The 20,883-nt window shown below is 36.0% G+C and overlaps 1 protein-coding gene across 2 annotated transcripts in view; it reads right to left on the bottom strand.

Annotated features, from left to right (window-relative positions):
* Positions 1-20,883, bottom strand: part of LOC121418353 (son of sevenless homolog 2-like) — a 63,595-nt gene that overhangs the window by 23,504 nt on the left and 19,208 nt on the right. For both annotated transcript variants that reach the window (XM_041612171.1, XM_041612172.1), the window contains exons 3-10: positions 13,442-13,525; positions 11,539-11,619; positions 7,042-7,260; positions 5,751-5,894; positions 5,421-5,531; positions 4,216-4,308; positions 3,594-3,644; positions 677-753 (exon numbers count right to left, since the gene is read on the bottom strand). In XM_041612171.1, the coding sequence (XP_041468105.1) occupies positions 677-753; positions 3,594-3,644; positions 4,216-4,308; positions 5,421-5,531; positions 5,751-5,894; positions 7,042-7,260; positions 11,539-11,619; positions 13,442-13,525 (860 nt within the window). The remainder of the gene's footprint in view (positions 1-676; positions 754-3,593; positions 3,645-4,215; positions 4,309-5,420; positions 5,532-5,750; positions 5,895-7,041; positions 7,261-11,538; positions 11,620-13,441; positions 13,526-20,883) is intronic.

Below are 20,883 nucleotides of genomic sequence, written 5' to 3'. Positions count from 1 at the left end.
GTCTCTAACCAAGGTTAAATCGGAAGTCTAACTATGGATAAGCCAATATGGCACAATCCAATAACAGCACATTATCAATTTATGATTATTTTGGTATTGTAAGTACAAACAGGGACTGGGAAAAGTAAGGGTAATAGTTTTCTGAACCATCAAAGCACAAGGACAGAACAATGAATGCCAAAGCATAGGCTAGTATTCTGAACTCAGATTTAAATTAAACCCTGGTCTAAAGTGGTGGTTTAACTATAGATAGCCAATTGCGGCACAAATCTGTATTAGTACACATTCAATTTATTAACTCACTTGACACTCAAATCATTCATAACTGCTGGGAATGATAATTGATTTTTTTGTTCTTCATTATGAAAGTAAATGGATACAAAACGGTAAACATATGAAATACACAATGTAAACAAAATTTTTGAGTTTTTGGCTCCCCCTAATTTTAGCACAGAGTTAGACCATGGTCTTAATTTAACCCTAACTTCAGAATACAGGCCATAGTGTTTAAAATTTCAATATATTTGGCTACCCACAGTAAAAAATAAAATAAATGATGACATCAGTAGTGCTGGAGTTTCAAACTATGGGCTGAGGAGGCATTATTATTATTATTATTGACTGTATCTTCATTGTCATGTACTGTTGCAAGAGACCAAATACACATTTAACTTACCCCGTCTTCCTTTTTGGCAAGTGACCGGCACATATTCTGTCTAGCTCTGCTTGCAAGCTCTTCAGAAGATGGGACGCCTGGTTGCATTGACAAGAACATATGAAAAGTTGAATAAAATGAAGAATACCACTTATAATAAGGATAAGGATGATAATGATGAGATGATGATGATTGATGATGATGATGGTGGTGGTGATGGTGGTGTTGCTGATGATGATGATGATGATGATGATACAGACATTTGTAATGTGCCGGTATCCAGCACAAAATAAGAAAGAAAAAATGGAACCTAATCAAAAAGTGGGAAGAATTATAACCACTTAAAAGCTTGTGTGAATAACCAGGTTTTCAGTGAATTTTCAAAAGAGGTGAGACAAAAAATATAGGAGGATGTCTATTGGAAGTTTATTCCATGGGAATGGCCCAGCATATTAGAATGATTAGAGTTATACTTAATATTCAAATCTTATTACCCCACCACAGGAAATAAGCTCATACCAATCACCACTAATGTTGAAGAAATTAAAGGGAACATTAAACTTTGTTAGCAGCTGATTTAAAAAATTCCCAAACGAAGATGAAAAATGTGTGTATAAGTGCTTGTATTTGTTCTCAAAAACCCTAAAACACACCACAATATAGGATGAAAAACTATACTTAGCAAAAATAGCAATTCATTTGCCTGATTTTGATAACTGTCTCTGAGACACATTTAGCTTTTGCCCAGTTTTCTCAAATTAAAAAAGTCGGTCTGCTGTGTTGACCGTCTTCTGTGAGCAACTCCTATGCACACACTATTATTTATTAGCTGCACTGTACATTCATGATGGGTTCATCTAGAGTTTATGTGTTGTATTACAGATTCGCTCTATATACATAGTCATTGGAACCAACCCTCAATCATTTTCAAACTTTGGTTTACTTCCTCAAAGTTTTTAAATAGTTCCCATAGATATATATCACTTTGAAACTTTTTGTACTAGTATTTTTACACTATAAGCCTTACCTTTAGCCCATTCCCAAGAACAAAAACAAGACAGTTTCAAATCAGAACAAAGTAACAATCACTTTAACTCATGAGGGTATCAATGATTCTAAATGATGTTAAAAATCATGCGTATAGGAGTAACACAGCAGCATGAGCATGATTTAACTTGAAATGCTTTGTATGACTAATTTCTTTTATTTTGGCACATACTAAAAAACCTACTTTTAAAGATAACATACACCAAGAAACTTCAAATATTTTCTGAATGACACGCACATTTCCTGGATACAAAGACCTAATAGAAGCATATACAACTTTTTTTTAATGGTTTTTAACATGGTGATAGTGGAATACATGATAGAATGCGTGAATGAAAGATAGTACAGGCTCCAAGCACAGTGTGATACAAATGTATGAAAAATTCTATTACACTGTAGTACAGTCATGATACAGGAATGGATTAATATGTGAAGCTTTATTCAAAACAGCTTTTGAAAAATGAGGAGAGAGCAAGAAGAGGAAGAGTGGGGGAAAAACAGGGTGAAGGGAGGGGGGAGGGGTGAGAATAAGTGTACAAATATTTTAATTAATCCATCTATGTGCTAAAAATGATGACTGCACATATATTTGAGGGGTTAAAAAAGACACATGAACTTAATCTACTCCCAAGACAGTTTTTCTTGGTTTCTGTAGCAATCACTACCAAATCAACAAACCATGTGCTAAAAAAGGAAAATCAATCAAAAACTATTTAAACAGAAAGGGCTTGATTAGAAGTGAACCCCCCACCAATTGTCAGTGGATATATGATGGTTATTATTAAAAAGAAAAAGATGGATAATATGTGGTGCAAACAACACATGAATACAGATAGTGCTTGACTCTAGTAGGGAAGTCCATCCTGAAATTAGGCTGGTTTGAATAAAAACAGGAGAAATATGAGAGCAAAATATAAATCAAGGTTTGATGTAATCCATCCATGAATTTTCAAAGTTTTCATTTTGTGACGTCATGTGCGAGCAACAGCCATTATTCATAAATCCATTCGACTTCATGACTGAAAATATTTTCTTCACCAAGGAATTTATCACACAACGCAGGGTGCTACATTACTTTTTAAAAGCACTTCCCAGTCGGGCAAGTAAATTTTTAAATAGATGAAATATACTTGCCCAAAAATCTATTTCACTTGCCCAAAAATATCCTTTAAAAAATAGTTTTACCTCTTTAAAAGAAAGTTTTGCAGTTTTATAAACCATTGACCTTTTTCTCTCTTTTGACATGAACCGATCTACCTTGTTATTGCATCATTTCTTTTCCAAATTGATTTTATCTTGCCTGCCATGACTAAAATTAGGGTCAATATCAATCGACCCTAATTTTGGTCATTCTACTGTAATTTTGGTCTTTACTTCAAAACACTTGCCGGACCCTAACTTTTACTTCCCCGGGCAATCGGGCAAGTGCTTATGTAGCACCCTGCACAATGTTTGATGAAACGAATGCACAGATGACACAAGTTTATTTTATGTTTTGAATAAAAAAGTCATATAATCATAGAAAACTTTTGAAATTCCATAACCCTGTTATTACTTGATGTGTTTTTGCTAAACCTTCATATTCACCTTCTTTTTACTTTTTTTTTTATCATGACCAACCTGTAAAGATGAAATTCCCTCTTAAACACACGACAGATAAATACAGTCCCATCTACCAGATATCATGTATGTATGTATGTATTCTCAAATGAAAGAAAATTAAACAAACATTCATGCCCATCCACACATACAGAAAGATTAAATAATGGTAGAAACCATATAGTATACATAAGTGACCCAAAGCACAGATAGAGCATATATGGAAGGGATTGTAGAGACTTATTAGAGCAGGAATATTAGAGGATTAGACAAACAATTATATCCAACTCACTTGTTTGAATTTTTCTTGTTCCTCCTCATTAGGTGAGGTCTTTAATAATAACTGAAATGACAAAAAGTGTTGACAAAAAAATATGCTCTTAATCTTAAGACGGTCTTACCGTTTCCCAGGCGTTTTCCTTTCAAAAACCCTATTCTCGACTGAACTCTACGACCTAACATGCACAGATTACATGGATGAATTAACTATGAACAATCTGTTAATTTTTTACTATTTTATCAGCAAAGAATGGCAAAGAAAACCATTTAGACAACATAATAATCTTGGATGTGGGGAAACCATATTATAGAATCACAAAAAAAGGAAAGGGACATTTTCTCCGTTTAAATTCAGTACTTTGTTTATTGAAAGCTATGGAAATGGCTGCTTACGTTCTTTAAGTAATCACTTCAGAATGTTTTTTTTTGTAAAAATAAAGATTTTGTTGTGAGAAATCCTTTTGAAGCTTTATCAAAATGAACGGATTGTTAAAGCTTCAGCTTCTGATAAAAGTTCTGACAAGTTTTCTGTATCAAATGGCTTCTCAGCTGTTCTAACATTCCTATTGTCAACTGAATATTCCAAATTACCAAAAGTGAAGCATTTAAGGATGAGAATTTGGTGAATTGCTTACCTTCAAGGAGTCAAAGTAGTGTATACAGTGGTAGATAGGTTCTAGTAGAAGCTTAGGTAAGACGTAAGATACGGCATCACGAATGTTGTGCTCCTGGATGTAAAATACAAGTCATCGTTAGTGAATTCAAATACATTGCTGCTAAGATGTCACGTTTCAAGACCAGGTGGGGGGGGGGGGCTATCATATAGCTGTTAGTAAGTCATGCACATGGGCAGAAATCCCAGGGGGGACAGGGTTACGCATCCCTCTACCATTTGGAAAGGGGGGGAACAAAATATAAAAAGTCCTCCCTACTATTTGTGGTCTTTTATGATGGAAAAAGATACATTCAAAATCGAAATAACACATGCAGGATCCTATCCTTGAATTTCAAAATATATCGATAAATACCTTCTTTCTTTCTTTTTTTGTCAAATTTATTTCGGACGAAATGACCTTAAATTTTGGGTGATAACCTTTTTTTTGGTTGTCAAATTTTCCGGGGGAAATGTGCCCCCCCCCCTTTGGAAAATCCTGGATCCATCCCTGGTCCCCTACCTTTGGGGAGAGATTTCCGCCCATGGTTATGCATGACTAAATGCACGTCAGGTAACACTTTCTTATGTAACAACTTATACATCCCTGTCGCTAACTTGGCACCAAAAAACATTTCCAAGGCCAACCTAAAGTTACGTGTCACTTTACAAATAGCTTGATGGGTTCACGTTGAAATCATTGAATTTTCAGAGAGTTTCCGTCAACACTCACTGTTTCTTTTTGTCATTCTAGTCAGTATATTATGTTGAACTGTCTTTATTGTTCCTCATCTTATGAAAACATCAGAAAGGAAAGAGTTCTAGTGTTTTACAATTTTGGTCCCAGATATTTTCCACATTATAAAGGAGCCTTTATATTGCCATCATCATCTCATGCCATACCCTATGAAGGCTTTTGCAGCTACAGACCTCCAATCAATCTTGGCTATGTGCACTTGTTTTCACATTGAAATCAATAAATTTTCAGAAAGTTTCCCATAATACCCAAAGACAAATTGGACACTCTTAGCTTGAACCTTGATGAATATAGCTCTGATTATTGCTCTGAGCCAACCAGATACAAAGATTTTAGTAGCTTATAGCAAAACTTGAGTGAAAACCACTGGCCGCTTGTTTCAGCAAATGCTCCCCCAACACAGCATGCTGAGGAAACTTGAAATGACTTACTTGAAGGTATTCAGCTACTTCTGGCTTTGCTACAAGTCTCTGTATCGTATTCCTACAGTCGTCACTCAGGATCCGTGCAGCATAGGGACTATACACCTCAAATTCTTCAGCCTGTATAATTGAAATGAAACAGCTGAAGTGAGACTAATGCATACCTGCTAACCCCGACAGTCGGATCTTCTAATCATTGCTTAAATTCCAAACTATCAAGTGAATTGTGTGAAATATGATGAAGAATTTTGTAACCCTAAGCAGCATTTAAACTGAATATGTTGGAATAGATAGAGGTAACCTGTGTATTTTCTGAAAGTAGGGATGAATTAAACCTACCTCAGCCATCTCTTCAAAGCACTCTCCAATACCAAGGAATGAGTTACTATCATCCAGCATCTCCATGGCGTCTTCCAGTAGACCCAGGAAGGATACCGTCAACTGATAGATGTCTAGGATGTTACCAAAGATGGCGTCCACGTCCTGCAATCAAGATTCGAGAGGATTTTAGTCATTCATTCAGGTTGGGATATAGTGCGCTATTTCCCCCCAAAATAATGAGCAAGTGCAGTAAGGGCGCAAATTATTTTTTTTTCAAAATAAATTATGTCAGAGGTATAGCAAGTGAGAGCAAGTGACTTAGCAAGAAAGCAATGCAGAGCATTGTGTTCCAGTGGAGTACTCTTCTGACTTTGAAACAGAGGGTTGAGGGTTCAAATCCCAGTCATGGCATAATTTCCTTCAGCAAGAAATTCATCCACATTGTGCTGCACTCAACCCAGGTGAGATAAATGGGTACCTGGCAAGAATTTATTCCTTGAAATGCCACTGCGCTGTAAAAGGCTGAGGGGCTAAAGCCAGGGTAATAATATCCAAGACCTTTGGAAGCGCATAGGGACGTTATGACATGATATGATATGCACTATACAAGAACGTCGTTATTATTATTATTATTAAAGTCTAAAGTCAGCCAGATATTCTAGGAAAATTCAATGATGCTTATATAAAAAAATAATGATTTAAACCATAACATGGTATTTGTGTAAACTCTTTCCTCCCACACCACCCCAACACCTCACTGACTCTATAATGGATAAAGCTCACTGGCAAAAAACATTGCCCCAAGTACTATAACTGATCAGTTAAAACAGTAATGCCCGTGTCTATGAGACCAGGGAGCCATTTCATAAAGCTGTTTGTAAGTTGAGGTTTACTCTAAGAATGACTGGTGATCCTTTCTTGTGATAAATGGTATACATCAAAATGTTCATTGGCGATGGTTTAGCATGAAAGAAAGGATGACAGTCGTGCTTGAAGTCGCCCTTAACTTATTAACAGCTTTATGAACGGCCCCCAACTTGAGACAGGAAGAAGTCACTAAAATGAAGAAAAATAATGTTTGTATTTTGCGTGTTGGACATAGATGACATTAATGAGGCAAAGTGGTAATGCATTGTTCTTAGTGTGTTTAACGTCAAAAATTTGGACTTCAAAATAAACTGTTGGAACTAAGTACAATGCATTACCACTTTGCCTCATTAATATATACTCCTTTGTATCATGTACAATAATACACCAAGGAGATATTTTTTTACTTCGAAACAATTAAAAATGTCACCAGTTTTATTACTTCTTCTGTAAAGTGTTGTGGTGCATCAACGAATATCTTCCTGAAGACTTTGATGATGAGGTTGAGATCTCGGACATACTGAGTCTCCTCCATGATCAGGTCCTTGACGATCTCATCGTAAGTTAGCGTCCCCGTCCTGCTGTCCTGTTCATCTTCCAGACTCAGAGATGACATTGCAGTTGCGTCATCGTCATCCTGGCAGAACATCTCCATCAATACCTGTTGCATTAATAAAAGTAATAAAGAAACTTCTTGAATAATAAGTAAATATACATCATTCTGCTCATCTTTAAACCATTATTGCCAGTTAAAATGATCATTAATAATAATGTCATATTTTACCTAGGGTAGCCACTTCAGTTCTGAGAACTGTTCTCCCAGCGGGCCTTGCTTAACATGATGCTTTTATTACCCTGGGTGGTATTCTGAAAATTGTCTTAACTTTTCTCTTATCTTTTCTTGTAAGTCAGCAAGATAACAGCGTGCTAAAATTCTCTTAAATTGGTATTTTGAAAATTGTCTTATCTCTGTAAGGACGTCCCCAATTTTATCTCTGACACGCCCAATATTCTCATCAACCAATTATTAAGCTTGTTATATGCTTAGGCCAACCAATAGAAGCATCTCTTCTTAAAAATAATGAAGCGCATTGTTGATGTGAGGCGTAATTTCCTTGCGCCCCCGACGCTTGTGCTTGTGCGCTTCTGTGCTAAAAATACACGTGGCTCTTCTCAAAGATAAATTTTCTCTGAAAAGATTCATCATCTCGAATACCAATTTGTAATTGCTGAAAAGTCTACCAATCCGTCATTATAATGTCTTTTGAATGTCTCCTTTTGTAAAAATGATGTTCTCGCGGGATGCAGCAAGAAATAATTATTGCAGACGGGCAAAAATCGCATGCAACAATAAGTTACAATAGCCCCCCATCTCTTGTAAAATTTATTATATTTTCCAAGGAAGTTAAGAGAACGTAAAGAGAATTTTCGGAATAGCTTGTAACTTGACATTTTATCTTGTGCAGACATAATATGCGCCAATTATACATTTACACATTATCATATCTCTCACATCATACGTGCTCAGTGAAAGTTAAAAGAAAAGCTAAGACAATTTTCGGAATACAGATTTTATTGTAACTCTAGAGATACAAGAATATTTCTCTTAAGACAATTTTCAGAATACGGCCCCTGGCTTTAGCACAGCTACCTTGATCGGGCGCTCGAGCGTTCATGGAATTTCATTGTCATTGAAACCATCCATCATCATCATTGCTATCAAAGTTAATATCACCATCATCATCCTTTACATTCTCCTTCTTATACACATTTTTATCACATCCCACCATCATCCTGATTGCCATTGTCGTCATCATAATTTTCATTATCATCTCCACAAGCATCATCAGTTTCATTGTCAAAAATTGTGAATAAAAGAAATATTGTACCTATTCCTATTCCCCCCCCCCCCCCCCGATTTACTCTACTTGTCATCACCACCATCGTTATCATCATCATCATCATTATCATCATAATCATCATATCCTCCTCCTCCTCATTATCATCATCATCATCATCACCATCACCATCATCACCATCCTCCTCCTCCTCATCATCACCATCATGATCATATTATCATTATGATCGATATCATTGACATTATTATCATCAATCTCCTTTTAAATATTGTTATTACCCTCATCGTGATCATCCTCATCATCACCACCACCATCATCAATATCTTCATCATTATCACCAACACCACCATAAACATGATCATCATCATGGTCTCATCATCATCATCAACATTTTCTTCCTGTTTATTCAATATGTTTCCACTCTGATATGGATAGAGCATCTCCCAACATCTGACATTTGCTTAAAGGTCAATGTCTATGTATTCGTCTAATCCTCCTAAATACCAAGAGCTGGATTACCTTCATGATGGTGGGTTATTTCTTATTTATACAAAATACATTAAATTATTACCATATAAATTATGAAATTGAAAAACTAGTTTAAAAATATTGTGCCCTTTCCATCCCACTATTTTCTTTCATTTTCTTTACTCCCGAACACTGACATTATCATTGTCATCACAATAAATATCATTGACATCATCATCACAGTCACCATCATTATCACTACTATGATCATCATTGGAGACATAAATATAAAATTTTGCAATTAAATGAAAAACTTGTTTTAAAAAAAATATTAGACCCTTCCCTTCTTGTTTTTCTATTCATTTTCTCTCATCCACAACACTAACATCATCATCACTAACATTATGATCATAATTGTCATCATCACCATCATCATCATTAGGTGGTTTCAAACCGCCTCGATCACAAGAATCCCCGTTAAATTACGAGAACTTTTTAAAGCTAAAAAATACCCGTTAATTATTCCTGCATTCACACCGCCCCGAAACACATCCTTCGGGATAAGTTCCCGAAGTTACGAGCATGCGCAGTGTGGTCTGATAAGCAGGCAAGGCGGGAGATTCAAAATCACAAGCCCAGCAGCCACCCACGCCGCCGCGCCCAACGACACGCTGGGATAAAAGTCCCTGTAATTTGCTTTCACATCGCCAAAATACCTGCGACCTTGGAAAAATCCCCACGAAAGTTCTCGTAATTTCGCCAAGTACCTACTATTTAGCGGGTATTTTCTTTCGGGGAAATTACGCGTAGTTTGCTTTCACATTACCAAAATACCTGGTATTTTCTGATCGAGGTAAATTTCCCGATCAGAGAATACCTGGAACTGGCGAACTTCGAGGCGGTCTGAAACCGCCTATTATCACCACCACCACCATCATCATCATCACAACCACCACCACAAACATCATTATCACCTTTCTCATTGAAAAAAACATACAGCAAAGTATGTTTACATTACAGTACGGACAGAGCCACCCCCAGCAACTAACAAGTAATTAAAAGTCAATGTGCAAGTAACTCATCAAATCCTCCTTTATACCAATGCTTGGATTATAATAATTGTGATGACAGTAGACTTGTTTTCTTGTTGTTACCATAGTAACAAGTGTATACCATATAAATTATGAAATTGAAAAACTAGTTAAAAAATATTGTGCCCTTTCCATCCCACTATTTTCTTTCATTTTCTTTACTCCTGAACACAGACATTATCATTATTGTCATCCTGGCAATTGAAAACAGACACATTTACATTTAAGACATTTTGTTATTCTGCTGAATTTGATGCGCTGAGATCATAACATCATTATGACTTACAAATGGATACAAAAACAGATAAATAAAAGAAATACATCTTGGGTATTCTAACAAGTGGAACGCCTCTGGCCGTCTCACCTGCATCACGCGGTTCAATATAGCAGCAGTGCTGACTTTGAATACTACTCTAACTCGCACAAGATGTTCAGTGATACATGGTTACTCTTATGTCCACTTTTTATGAACTAGACCAATAAACTTACAGAGATATGATGGTTATTCAACAAAAAACCCCAACATGGCCAAAGTTCATTGACCTTACATGACCTTTGACCTTAATCATGAGACCTGAAACTTGCACAAAATGTTCAGTGATGCTTGATTACTATTATGTCCAAGTTTCATGAATCAGATCCATAAACTTTCAAAGTTAGGATGGTAATTCAACAGATACACCCAATTCGGCCAAAGTTCATTGACCTTTGACCTTGGTATGTGACCTGAAACACGCACAGGATGTTCAGTGATACTTGATTACTCTAATGTCCAAGTTTAATGAACTAGACCAATAAACTTTCAAAGTTATGATGGTAATTCAACAGATACCCCCGATTCGGCCAAAGTTCATTGACCCTAAATGACCTTTGACCTTAATCATGAGACCTGAAACTTGCACAAAATGTTCAGTGATGCTTGATTACTATTATGTCCAAGTTTCATGAATCAGATCCATAAACTTTCAAAGTTATGATGGGAATTCAAAAACTTAACCTCAGGTTAAGATTTTGATGTTGATTCCTCCAACATGGTCTAAGTTCATTGACCCTAAATGACCTTTGACCTTGGTCATGTGACATGAAACTCTAATAGGATGTTCAGTAATACTTGATTAACCTTATGGCCAAGTTTTATTAACTAGGTCCATATACTTTCTAAGTTATGACGTCATTTCAAAAACTTAACCTCAGGTTAAGATTTGATGTTGACGCCGCCGCCGTCGCCGTCGGAAAAGCGGCGCCTATAGTCTCACTTTGCTTCGCAGGTGAGACAAAAATGGTATGCCCTTTCTTCTTTATAGGAAAGTTACTGAAATCTCAATTATGAAAGTCTACTACACTAAAGTAAAAACAAGTTACTAGAGTAAAATTGCAAAGTCTTCATGCTGACCCAAAATAACAAACACTTTGAATTTCTTTGATATGTTAGAAATAGAGAAAGCATTTAAATTCAAAACATACTCTTCATTAGATAAACCTTTTTTCCTCATGTTGACTGAAGTCATTAATAAACCTTACCTTGTCAGCACACATGGCAACCTTGATGTCTTGTAGACTGATGTTGCCATGACAGATATTCTTCACATAGTTGCCTGCCAACTATAAACAAGAAAGAACAACAACGATAAATAATATAACATAAAGCACCAAATCCTCCATGAAGAGCACTCAATGCTCAGAGAAAATCAAGAAAAATATATGGAGATGTTTTGAGCAAATTTTTTAAATGATGCAACTGATATGCGGGAAGGCCATTCAACAAAGTTTGGCAAGTGCGAGGGAAGGATCTCCCCCTCCCCCAAATTTTTAAAACTTTGGGAATAAAAAGAAAACAGATGTTGATGAACAACTTTGGAGTAAATAATAATTGATAAAAAATGCAATTGGAAAGATAGTCCATGAATGCAATGAAAAGCGAGCACCAAAATCTTACACAAGTATTATCCAATATTTGATAGGGAGCTATTGCAGTAAATTCAAAGTAAGAATAATGTAGAGTAATATTATCTATTAATATTTATTATCTGCATTACCCCCCCCCCCATTCTTAAGATACCGGAAACTTTAAATTTGTGACTTTTGGAAAAGACGCTACATAAATCTTATCTATTATTATTATTTTTAGTACAATATTATCAAAAATAAAGTGGTATTTCTTGAAGTGAAAAGTTTGTTTTTTTAGCACAATACATAATTAAGATTATAAAAATTGTAGTTTACATATTATTTTCATTTACATGTTTTTATCTTTGAATTTCAGAACCTTGCATTGCAATTATCAAGCAGACACTGAAATTACCAAGGAAATTTTTCCCATCAGGCCATCATCACCACAGTAAGAAATAATATTCATTGATTCATCAATATGCATTGGGCATACTTGATACTTAGTACGTTTCACAATTTCTATGACCCACTTGTTTCCATTAACAGAAATGCTGCAATACCCAAAGAGAAATTAAATACAAGAGAGTTTGACACTAGATCAATCAACTTTGCCATCTAATTTGCATCATTCTCAGAAATCATGAAGATTGAAAGAGAAAGAGAGTAATAACAGCCTCATTTTGAAATCCCCAGAGAAATCTTACTCCAAACTAGTACACATCGGACTATTCCATAAGTAGTCAGAACCCCAGACTAGCAAGTCTCGCTGTGATGCAAATTATTCGCTGTTCTTTGAAATGCACTCAACTACTTTTTATAAGGGCAATTATTCTTAACATCTTTGACATATAGCAATACATTTTACATGCGGCACTCTACATTCTCACCTAATCATGCCTGCTAAGTTCCAGAAAATGAATGCACATGTTAGGTGCCAGCCACTGTTTCCAAGTACAAAGCTTTTACAAGTGGGTTTAAGTGATTGGATAAGTTCACAACTTGCATCTGAATAAGTTTTTTCTTTCCTTTTTTTTGCGGAAGTATGTTTCTAAGAAACACTTTTTTTCAATTCAATGCTTGTTTTCAAAGTTGGAATGATCTAACAACTGAATTTACCATCTATTTTGCAAAAATTTTGACAATTCAAAACACATGGGTTTTTTTTTTAATTGGCTTATGAAGCGAAATTCCTTTTGAGGAGAAAATAGCACATACTGTACATGTTAGCTCAGTTATTCACCATTGCCTATCTATTTTCAACATTTGAATAACATTTTTTTTTATTACTATTATCTTTTTTTTACTTTTCGCCACCTGTTTTGTTCATTACAAATGTTGGAAATAAAAATAAATTAAAAATGAAATAAATAAAACTACATATACATGCTTATATGAAGCTTCTTTTCATGCTGTCATCAAATACCCAAAGAAAATACATGAGTCCCTCACAGAAAAAAATCCTATGAAAATTTCAGAACAGGCTCCATAACACATTGAAATACAAATTCCAAATCTAACTAGCATGTTTACGTACCTTGAGAATATCTGCTGCGATGTACTCCAGCACTGCTACTAGATATAGAGAGACTTGCGAATCGACGCGATAGCCAAGTACCTCCTGGTTGAAGAGAAAAACAAGAGGAAAAAAAATAGGTTGGCAGGTACATTTTGTTTACCCCATCAGAGTTTTCCACAATTAGTAGGCCTCTATAATCAGTCTGCAGCAGAAATGCATAGATCTGCAGCAGTTCGTATAAAGCTGACCTGGTTATATAGCACAAATAAGTAAAACACTGATGCCGTTCTCATTACGCTTTCTAAAACTAGTTTACTGGAAACCGATTCAGGAAACCAGTTTGAAAGATCGCTTTGCTAGCATTCCCACTTGATCACACGAAAGTGATTTTCAAAATCACTTCGCGTAAAGTTCTCTTGTTGCTATGGAAATGCTCTCAGTGGGGTGACACTTTTCGCGCGAAATTCGAAACCGCAGCATAGGCATTCTACACCTGTCGTGTGGAGTAACGCGCTCAAAATGTGCGAAGATCGCTTCCCGAAGAACGGTTGTGTCCTCACTTACGCTAAAACCAGTTTAACAAGGCAAAGCGATCTTGAAAACTACATCGCGAGGTGGTTTTCCAAACTGGTTTGGAAGATTGCTTCCAAGACCGCTTTGACCGTTCTCACTACGCGTTAAACTAGTTTCCACTAAACTAGTTTCCAGTAAACTAGTTTTAGGAACATAGTGAGAACAGCCTAGATCTACTTTTCCTCCTGAAAAAAAAAAATGAAGAGTCCCTGCAAGCACATGTGATGAAGAACATCAATCAAACCTGGTTGCTCTAAAAATCATATTAGAAATTTGAATCTCTTAAATTCAATCATTAGTCAGTTAACCTGAAAGTGCTAATGCAACAAATACATGTAGTCAGTGATTTTCACTCACTAATCTGATGTGAGCCAATGAGATGAAAGGATTTCAGTAGCTTATAACAACAGTTGGTGAAAATTACTGAATATTTGTTTCTTGAAATCATTACCTGTCACTCGCATGAATCAACGTCAAAAGTGTAGTACAAATAATAATGATAACATCTTTCAACAAGTCCTAAATTTGAATTGCATCTTTGAAGAAAAATGGGACAATTTATTAAAGCTTTGAATTATTTCATACATGTATGTTCATGTACCACCACAACTTCATAAATTCATGTGTCTGCTTGAGAAAAAAGAGCTAAATCATGTATATCATGCATGCATATTACATGGGACATCAGATTGCAAACTCAGACATCAAACTCAATTAATATCAGAAATTAAGTCTTAATCATGGCTGAAAAGGGAATGGAATTAATCCCGACAGAGGAGAGAAGAATTAAAAATTCATGGACGTATCGGGACTGCACGCGCAGACGTCATTTGGGGGTATATTTAGCAGGGAGCTTTGAGTGCCATACAGACTGCAAGCAGCAGATTTGTTAATCATTTACAAATTTTGCAGCTAAAGATAGCATCAGGGCATCAGCTCTACGTATCAAGGGCTTTACTCTGACAGCAGTCACTGATTTCAAAACAAAAACAACAAAAAAATATGAAAATGAAAAATAGCAAGAAAACATGGATTTTGGAACACTTCGATACCAGGGACCTGACTGTTTTGGAGAGATTACAGACTTGGTGCAGTCAACATTTGCCAAAGAAACTGGAGTAGTTCTTCTTTCTTTTTAGGGTGAATGTATTGAATGGTTTCATAATAACTAAGTCATAATAATGTGATAGTTTGTATGCTTTGAATTGCTTTCTACAATTAGATAAGAGACCTAATATACAATGCATGTTGAAAATGAAAATAAAAGTGAGCTCAAGTACATGTATTTATTGTTGCCATTCCAAGAATTTGAAATCTAATTTAGAGGCATATCTTTTTTTACATTTTTCAACAAGTGGAACGCCCAAATCAATCTCTTCTGATTTTAACAATTCTTCATGGAGCATTAAAGGTAAAAGACAGTAGTAGCAGGAAAAAATTAATTCATGGTGTTTTTTAAATCAATTTTGTCAAAATATTATCACACATCTAGATGTACATTAATGTAAACCTATCTTTGTAAAATCATGAAAACTTAGCTCAAAATAAATAATTCTGATGATCACCAACACAGAAAAGCAAATGTAGGACAGTGTATCAATATTGCTTCTAAAAATACATACATGTACAGACATTCGAAGGAATTCCATGCTTTTTTGCTAATTTCTCAGCAATTACACATTTTCTTCCACAGCTATTGGCACATATTTTTTTATGCATACTAACACTTTGGAGGAAATTTCATTGGATTCTGTTCAAACTTATTTTGAGATCATTACCACAACTGGTATTTATCTTTACCTTCAAGACCTAGAAATGCCAGATGATCTATTAAAATGAACAAATCCCTTGTTCAGATTTCATTCAAATTTCATAATGAACAATTTATGATTGGGTTAAAAATCTGGCAAAATCTGCAGTTAACAAACTTTACATTTTGATACATTTATAAACAAAGCATATTGACCTGAAATTAACTACATGTATGCGCTTGACTTCACGGCCTATAGACATGGAATCACATCCACGTGAAAGCTTCGGTTCATATAATTTCATGGTCCTCATGGAAGAAGAAAACTTAACATTTTTAATTTTCAGGGTAATGTCTTTCAATGTTTAACATAGTTTTATTGATCTGGAATTACCTTTAACCCTGACTCGGTCTCCTCAATTTCACACCACAGATACATGTACATATGCCATTCAGAATAATGTCATAGCTTTGAACATCTCAAGAATGTGCAGAGGCAGTTTCCTAAAACTTGCTATAATAACAAACTTGCAATGACAGTTAAAAGCTACTAAAATGCTTCAGTCTGATTGGCTGATAGTATATTTGGCACAGAAATTGTGTGTTTCTAACAATCCTTCTTGAAACAGGACCCTGATACACATGAGCAAGATCAGAAATAGCACAATGATTTGAGAAAAAAACTCTGGCTAGGACAGACAGGTCTCAATAGCCAATCTAGCAGGAATGCACAGTCTTCATATAATTTCAAAAGCCATACATTCAGACAGGCATTACTGACTAGGCCTACCAGTGCTCTTTCTGCTTTCTTCCTTTTCACACTCAATTTGCACCTTGATATGTCTTTTTATAGAAATGATTAACACCGATCTATCATAACTGATGAGTACACCTCAAGGTCGATATCATGATGATACCAGACCTGGATCAACCCCGGTCTAATTTCATTACCAAAACCCAAGGATGCCTGTGATGCAGGAGTATAGGGTGGTGAAAGGACTTTTTGGGATATCAAATGAAGCCCTCTCCCCCAGTCCCGGACATCTACATAGCCACGGCTAGTGACCCCTTCTGCATCATCCAAGCACCTTTGGACGAGAGCTGACACGATGTGTGGGGGCGGAATGAATGAACTCATCGTGCCAGTGATTCATCCAGCACACACACATGCTCTCACTAGCTCCGTGGAAAAGACAGAGCCACTACATAGGAGACCTCAATATAGCGATGATATCAGAGTTAAATAGGACACATCACGAGTCACACCATCCCTTTCCTGGAATATCTGGGCAATTCAAAACTGGGCATCATCATACGATGACTAACTTCACATTTAAACTCCAAATAGAAAATCTTGAGTCAAAGTGACCTTTCAATATCACTTGTTTATAATAATAGCTTTTACATGTGCTTGCATGTATAGAGCAAACCGGACACATATAAGTCTCGTCCATAAATTTCACAACCCGGATATGTCTTGAAAAGCAGAAATTACCAATGGCTGCTTGGGCATGATGTGACAAGTATTTATTTGGAGCCAGAAATACATACAAAAATACTGCGATTGGCAGCAGGTATATAAGCAAAGTTGTTCCTAAAACAACTATAAATTTGAATGATTTCTGGTCGAATCTATCCAATTCCATCAGATTATCTGCGTTCATACACATGACTTGATTACAAGGGAGAGACTGCCCTAAAGTGTCAAGTTGTAGACATTAGGGCCGTCTGCACCATCCCAAGTTTTCAAATTAGCGCCCTATTTCTGTTCCGGCAATTTATCCCGATCTGAACAATCTCAAGATTGTTTGCAATGAAGACACAATTATCGCGCTAGTTCATAGGATTAATCTCAAGATTGCAATCCCAACTCAACTTAGGAATATTTGCAAAATAGCACACTATTTTCCGAATTATCGCGCTAATTCGTAGGTGCAGACACACTCAGGATTATTTATCATGGCGTCAGACCATAATGCATCGATGCCTCGCTCAAACAGGAATCGCTCCTCTTGCGATGGTGGAGACGGGGTTTCTTGAATCTCGAGATTAATCGCGAAGATGGCCGATCGCGCTAAAATCTTGAGATTAAGCAAACTCGGGATGGTGCAGCTCCGCCTATTGTTCCATTCCAAAATCTAAAAATATCAAACATGAAATGAATCAATAATCACCATCTCTCTGCCATTCATATTTACTTGCATAAAGAGCAAATCATCTACAGTGAATTCCTCAACATGTTACACAATTCCTTTTTGCTAGTCAAGTCAATCTCACAGTGGAGATTTAATACCATCAAGAAAGAGAGGGATAGGTGGAGGAGAGAGGGAATGAGAGAGTGGGCAGATGAGAAAGGGAGAGAGATAAAGAGGACAAAGACGAGAGAGAGACAGAGATAGAGGGGAAAGCGAAGGAAGATATAGAAGAGATAGAGAAAGCATAACAGAGAGAAAGAGATAGGACATGTGATGAGCAATCTTCTTCTCATTACTACCAGCAAAGGGGTGAGAGGAGGATGGATGGAAGGGGAGATAAGAGGATTGAGAGAAAGCAACAGAGAAAGAGAGATAGAGGCAAACTGGATGATATGTGATGAGCATTATACATGTACTTCTCCTTACTACTGGCCAAGGAGAAAGAGGGGGATAGATGGAGGACGAAGGATATCAAGGATGGAGAGAAAGCAAAAGATAAAGAGATAGAGGAAGACTGGATATGTGATGAGCAATCTCCATGTCACTTCTGATGTAAGAGAGAGAGATAGATGGAGGGCAGAGGAGAGAGAGAGAAAGAAAGACAGAGGGAGAAAGAGGAAGACTGGATATGTGATGAACAATCTCCATGTTACTTCTGACATAGGAGAGATAGATGGAGGGCAGAGGAGAGAGAGAAAGACAGAGGGAAAAAGAGGCAGACTGGATGATATGTGATGAGCAATCTTCTTCTTCTCATTACTACTGGCACACATCCAATATCTAGCATACTACATGTAAATGTGTAGCATGTATGTATGGGATGATGACGGCAATAGATTGATTGGAGTGAGATTCACTCCCAGGGATGCTGCCCGGAGCCAGGGGCTAGTTTCAGTTTCTTTCCCAGAAACCATAGTAAAATCCCTAAACAAAGAAAACGACACTCAAATTTCATGCGAAAGGGCAGGAGGGGACGCACTTGTAGTATTGCAGGCTCGCTGGTCGAGAGACAGCAGAAAATCAAACTGCCTGCTTGTGCTAGATCTCACCTCAGTCATGCATCAGCTGTGGATGAAGTTTTTAGGGGATACAGGTGGTTTAAGGTTTATAGAAAAGTTCTACAAGGGGCTTCACTCTGACTATTGGTTTGTTATGAGAGCAGGAAAATATTGATCAAATTAATACAATTACAAATTTCCAATGGCTACATGAATACAAAGTTTAATCCCAGAATCATGAACATTAATTGCCATTAGTTATAAGGCAAAATACACTAGTCGCAGCAAACAATTATTTCATGAGAAAGTATTTAAATCAAGGTTAATTGTCAAATGATTATCATACATCTTGATCTAGTACATTCATGAAAACTTATCTTTGTAAAATTCATGAAATCATAGCTCAAAATCTGTAATTCTGATGATCGCTAACATAGAAAAGCATGTGTGGGACAGTGTTTTAATATTGCTTTGAAAAAGACCCGACATTTGATGGAACTCCATGCTCATTTTGCTTATTTCTCAGCAATTATGCATTTTCTTCCAGCGTTATTTGGCACATATTTTTTTGTTAATGTACATACAAACACTTTGGTAGTAATTTTATTGAATTCTGTTCAAACTCATTTTGCATTTGTTTCCACAACTGGTATTTATCTTTAATGTCTGCAAAGAGGAATTACAAATTTATTGTCAATATTCTTACCCTATTCAAAGAGGAAAATTAGCTTTTACCTCAATAAATACATGAAAAACATGAGTCTAACACATTTCATTGAAACCATTGCTACAGATATTCCATTTCTAGTCAAACTTTGGGCAATGAAATGTATAGATCACAATCAATTTGTCAAATCAAAAATTACAAAATTATACTTCTTTGTGTGATAATGGTAATTCTAATAACTCAAAGAGAATCTTTTTAATTTGGTTGGGTATCATTTTCAATCCTGATGAAATGAAAATGTGCAAAAACAAAATTGTGTTTTACGATCGAAATCATCAACAAAACCAAAACGTTATTTAAATGCAACTCTATCTTTCATGTCTCTTTAATTGACTATAAAGGTATTTAATACTCTTCAAGGAAATCAAGAACAGAAATTATTCAAATTGATTTCACAAATGCTCTATATCTGATATGGAAAAAAGGTAGTTGCACTGTCAGCGACAAAACCGTTCTCCAAGAAGACGAGAGTACAATTCAAACATTTGGTCAGAAAGGGAAAACCCCTACATTTCTCTCCAATCTAGTAGCTGCCCTGGAATTTCTCTAATATTCTACATTCTAATCGGCAAATTATTCTGCTCATTTTTGTGCTATTGATACAAATTATGTAACATTGCTCATAATGCTACAACAGAATTCATAACAAAATATGTATACAAAGGTTAGAGAGTTCCAATTTATCTAGTTGATCTATTAAACACCCTTCTAAGCTAGATTAGAAAAGCTTTCTTAAAGACCAGGGGGGGTTCACAAAAATTAAGTATGACTTAAATCGCACTTAAATGCTGACGCATATCTGAAATGCGACGCGCAATCTAACTGATCAATACACAGTAGTGCGCGTTCTCTTCGCATGATCTGACCAATGCGGTCATGCCTTTTAAAATGCACTTAACTAGGCATTTAAGTGCGACTCCAAGTCATACTTAGATCTTTGTAAAAAAAATCCCCTGGGGGCATTTCATGAAACAAATAAAGACTTTCACTAACTATTGTTATAAGCTACTATAAACCTTTCCATCTGATTGGCTGAAAGCAAAGTAATCAATGAAAATCACCAACAAAACTTTTCATGACTGTTTCCCAGCATATTTATGATCAAGTAGGTAATGTTCCTATCGAGCTGCAAGGCAAAGTACATTTAACAACATTTCTTTTTAGATTAAAAAGAAATATAATATTAGTGCAGAACTTTGACCAATAAAAAAAAATCC

The sequence above is a fragment of the Lytechinus variegatus genome, chromosome 7, assembly GCF_018143015.1.
Source record: "Lytechinus variegatus isolate NC3 chromosome 7, Lvar_3.0, whole genome shotgun sequence".
Taxonomy (NCBI): domain Eukaryota; kingdom Metazoa; phylum Echinodermata; class Echinoidea; order Temnopleuroida; family Toxopneustidae; genus Lytechinus; species Lytechinus variegatus.
This window is presented reverse-complemented; position numbering and strand designations above follow the sequence as displayed.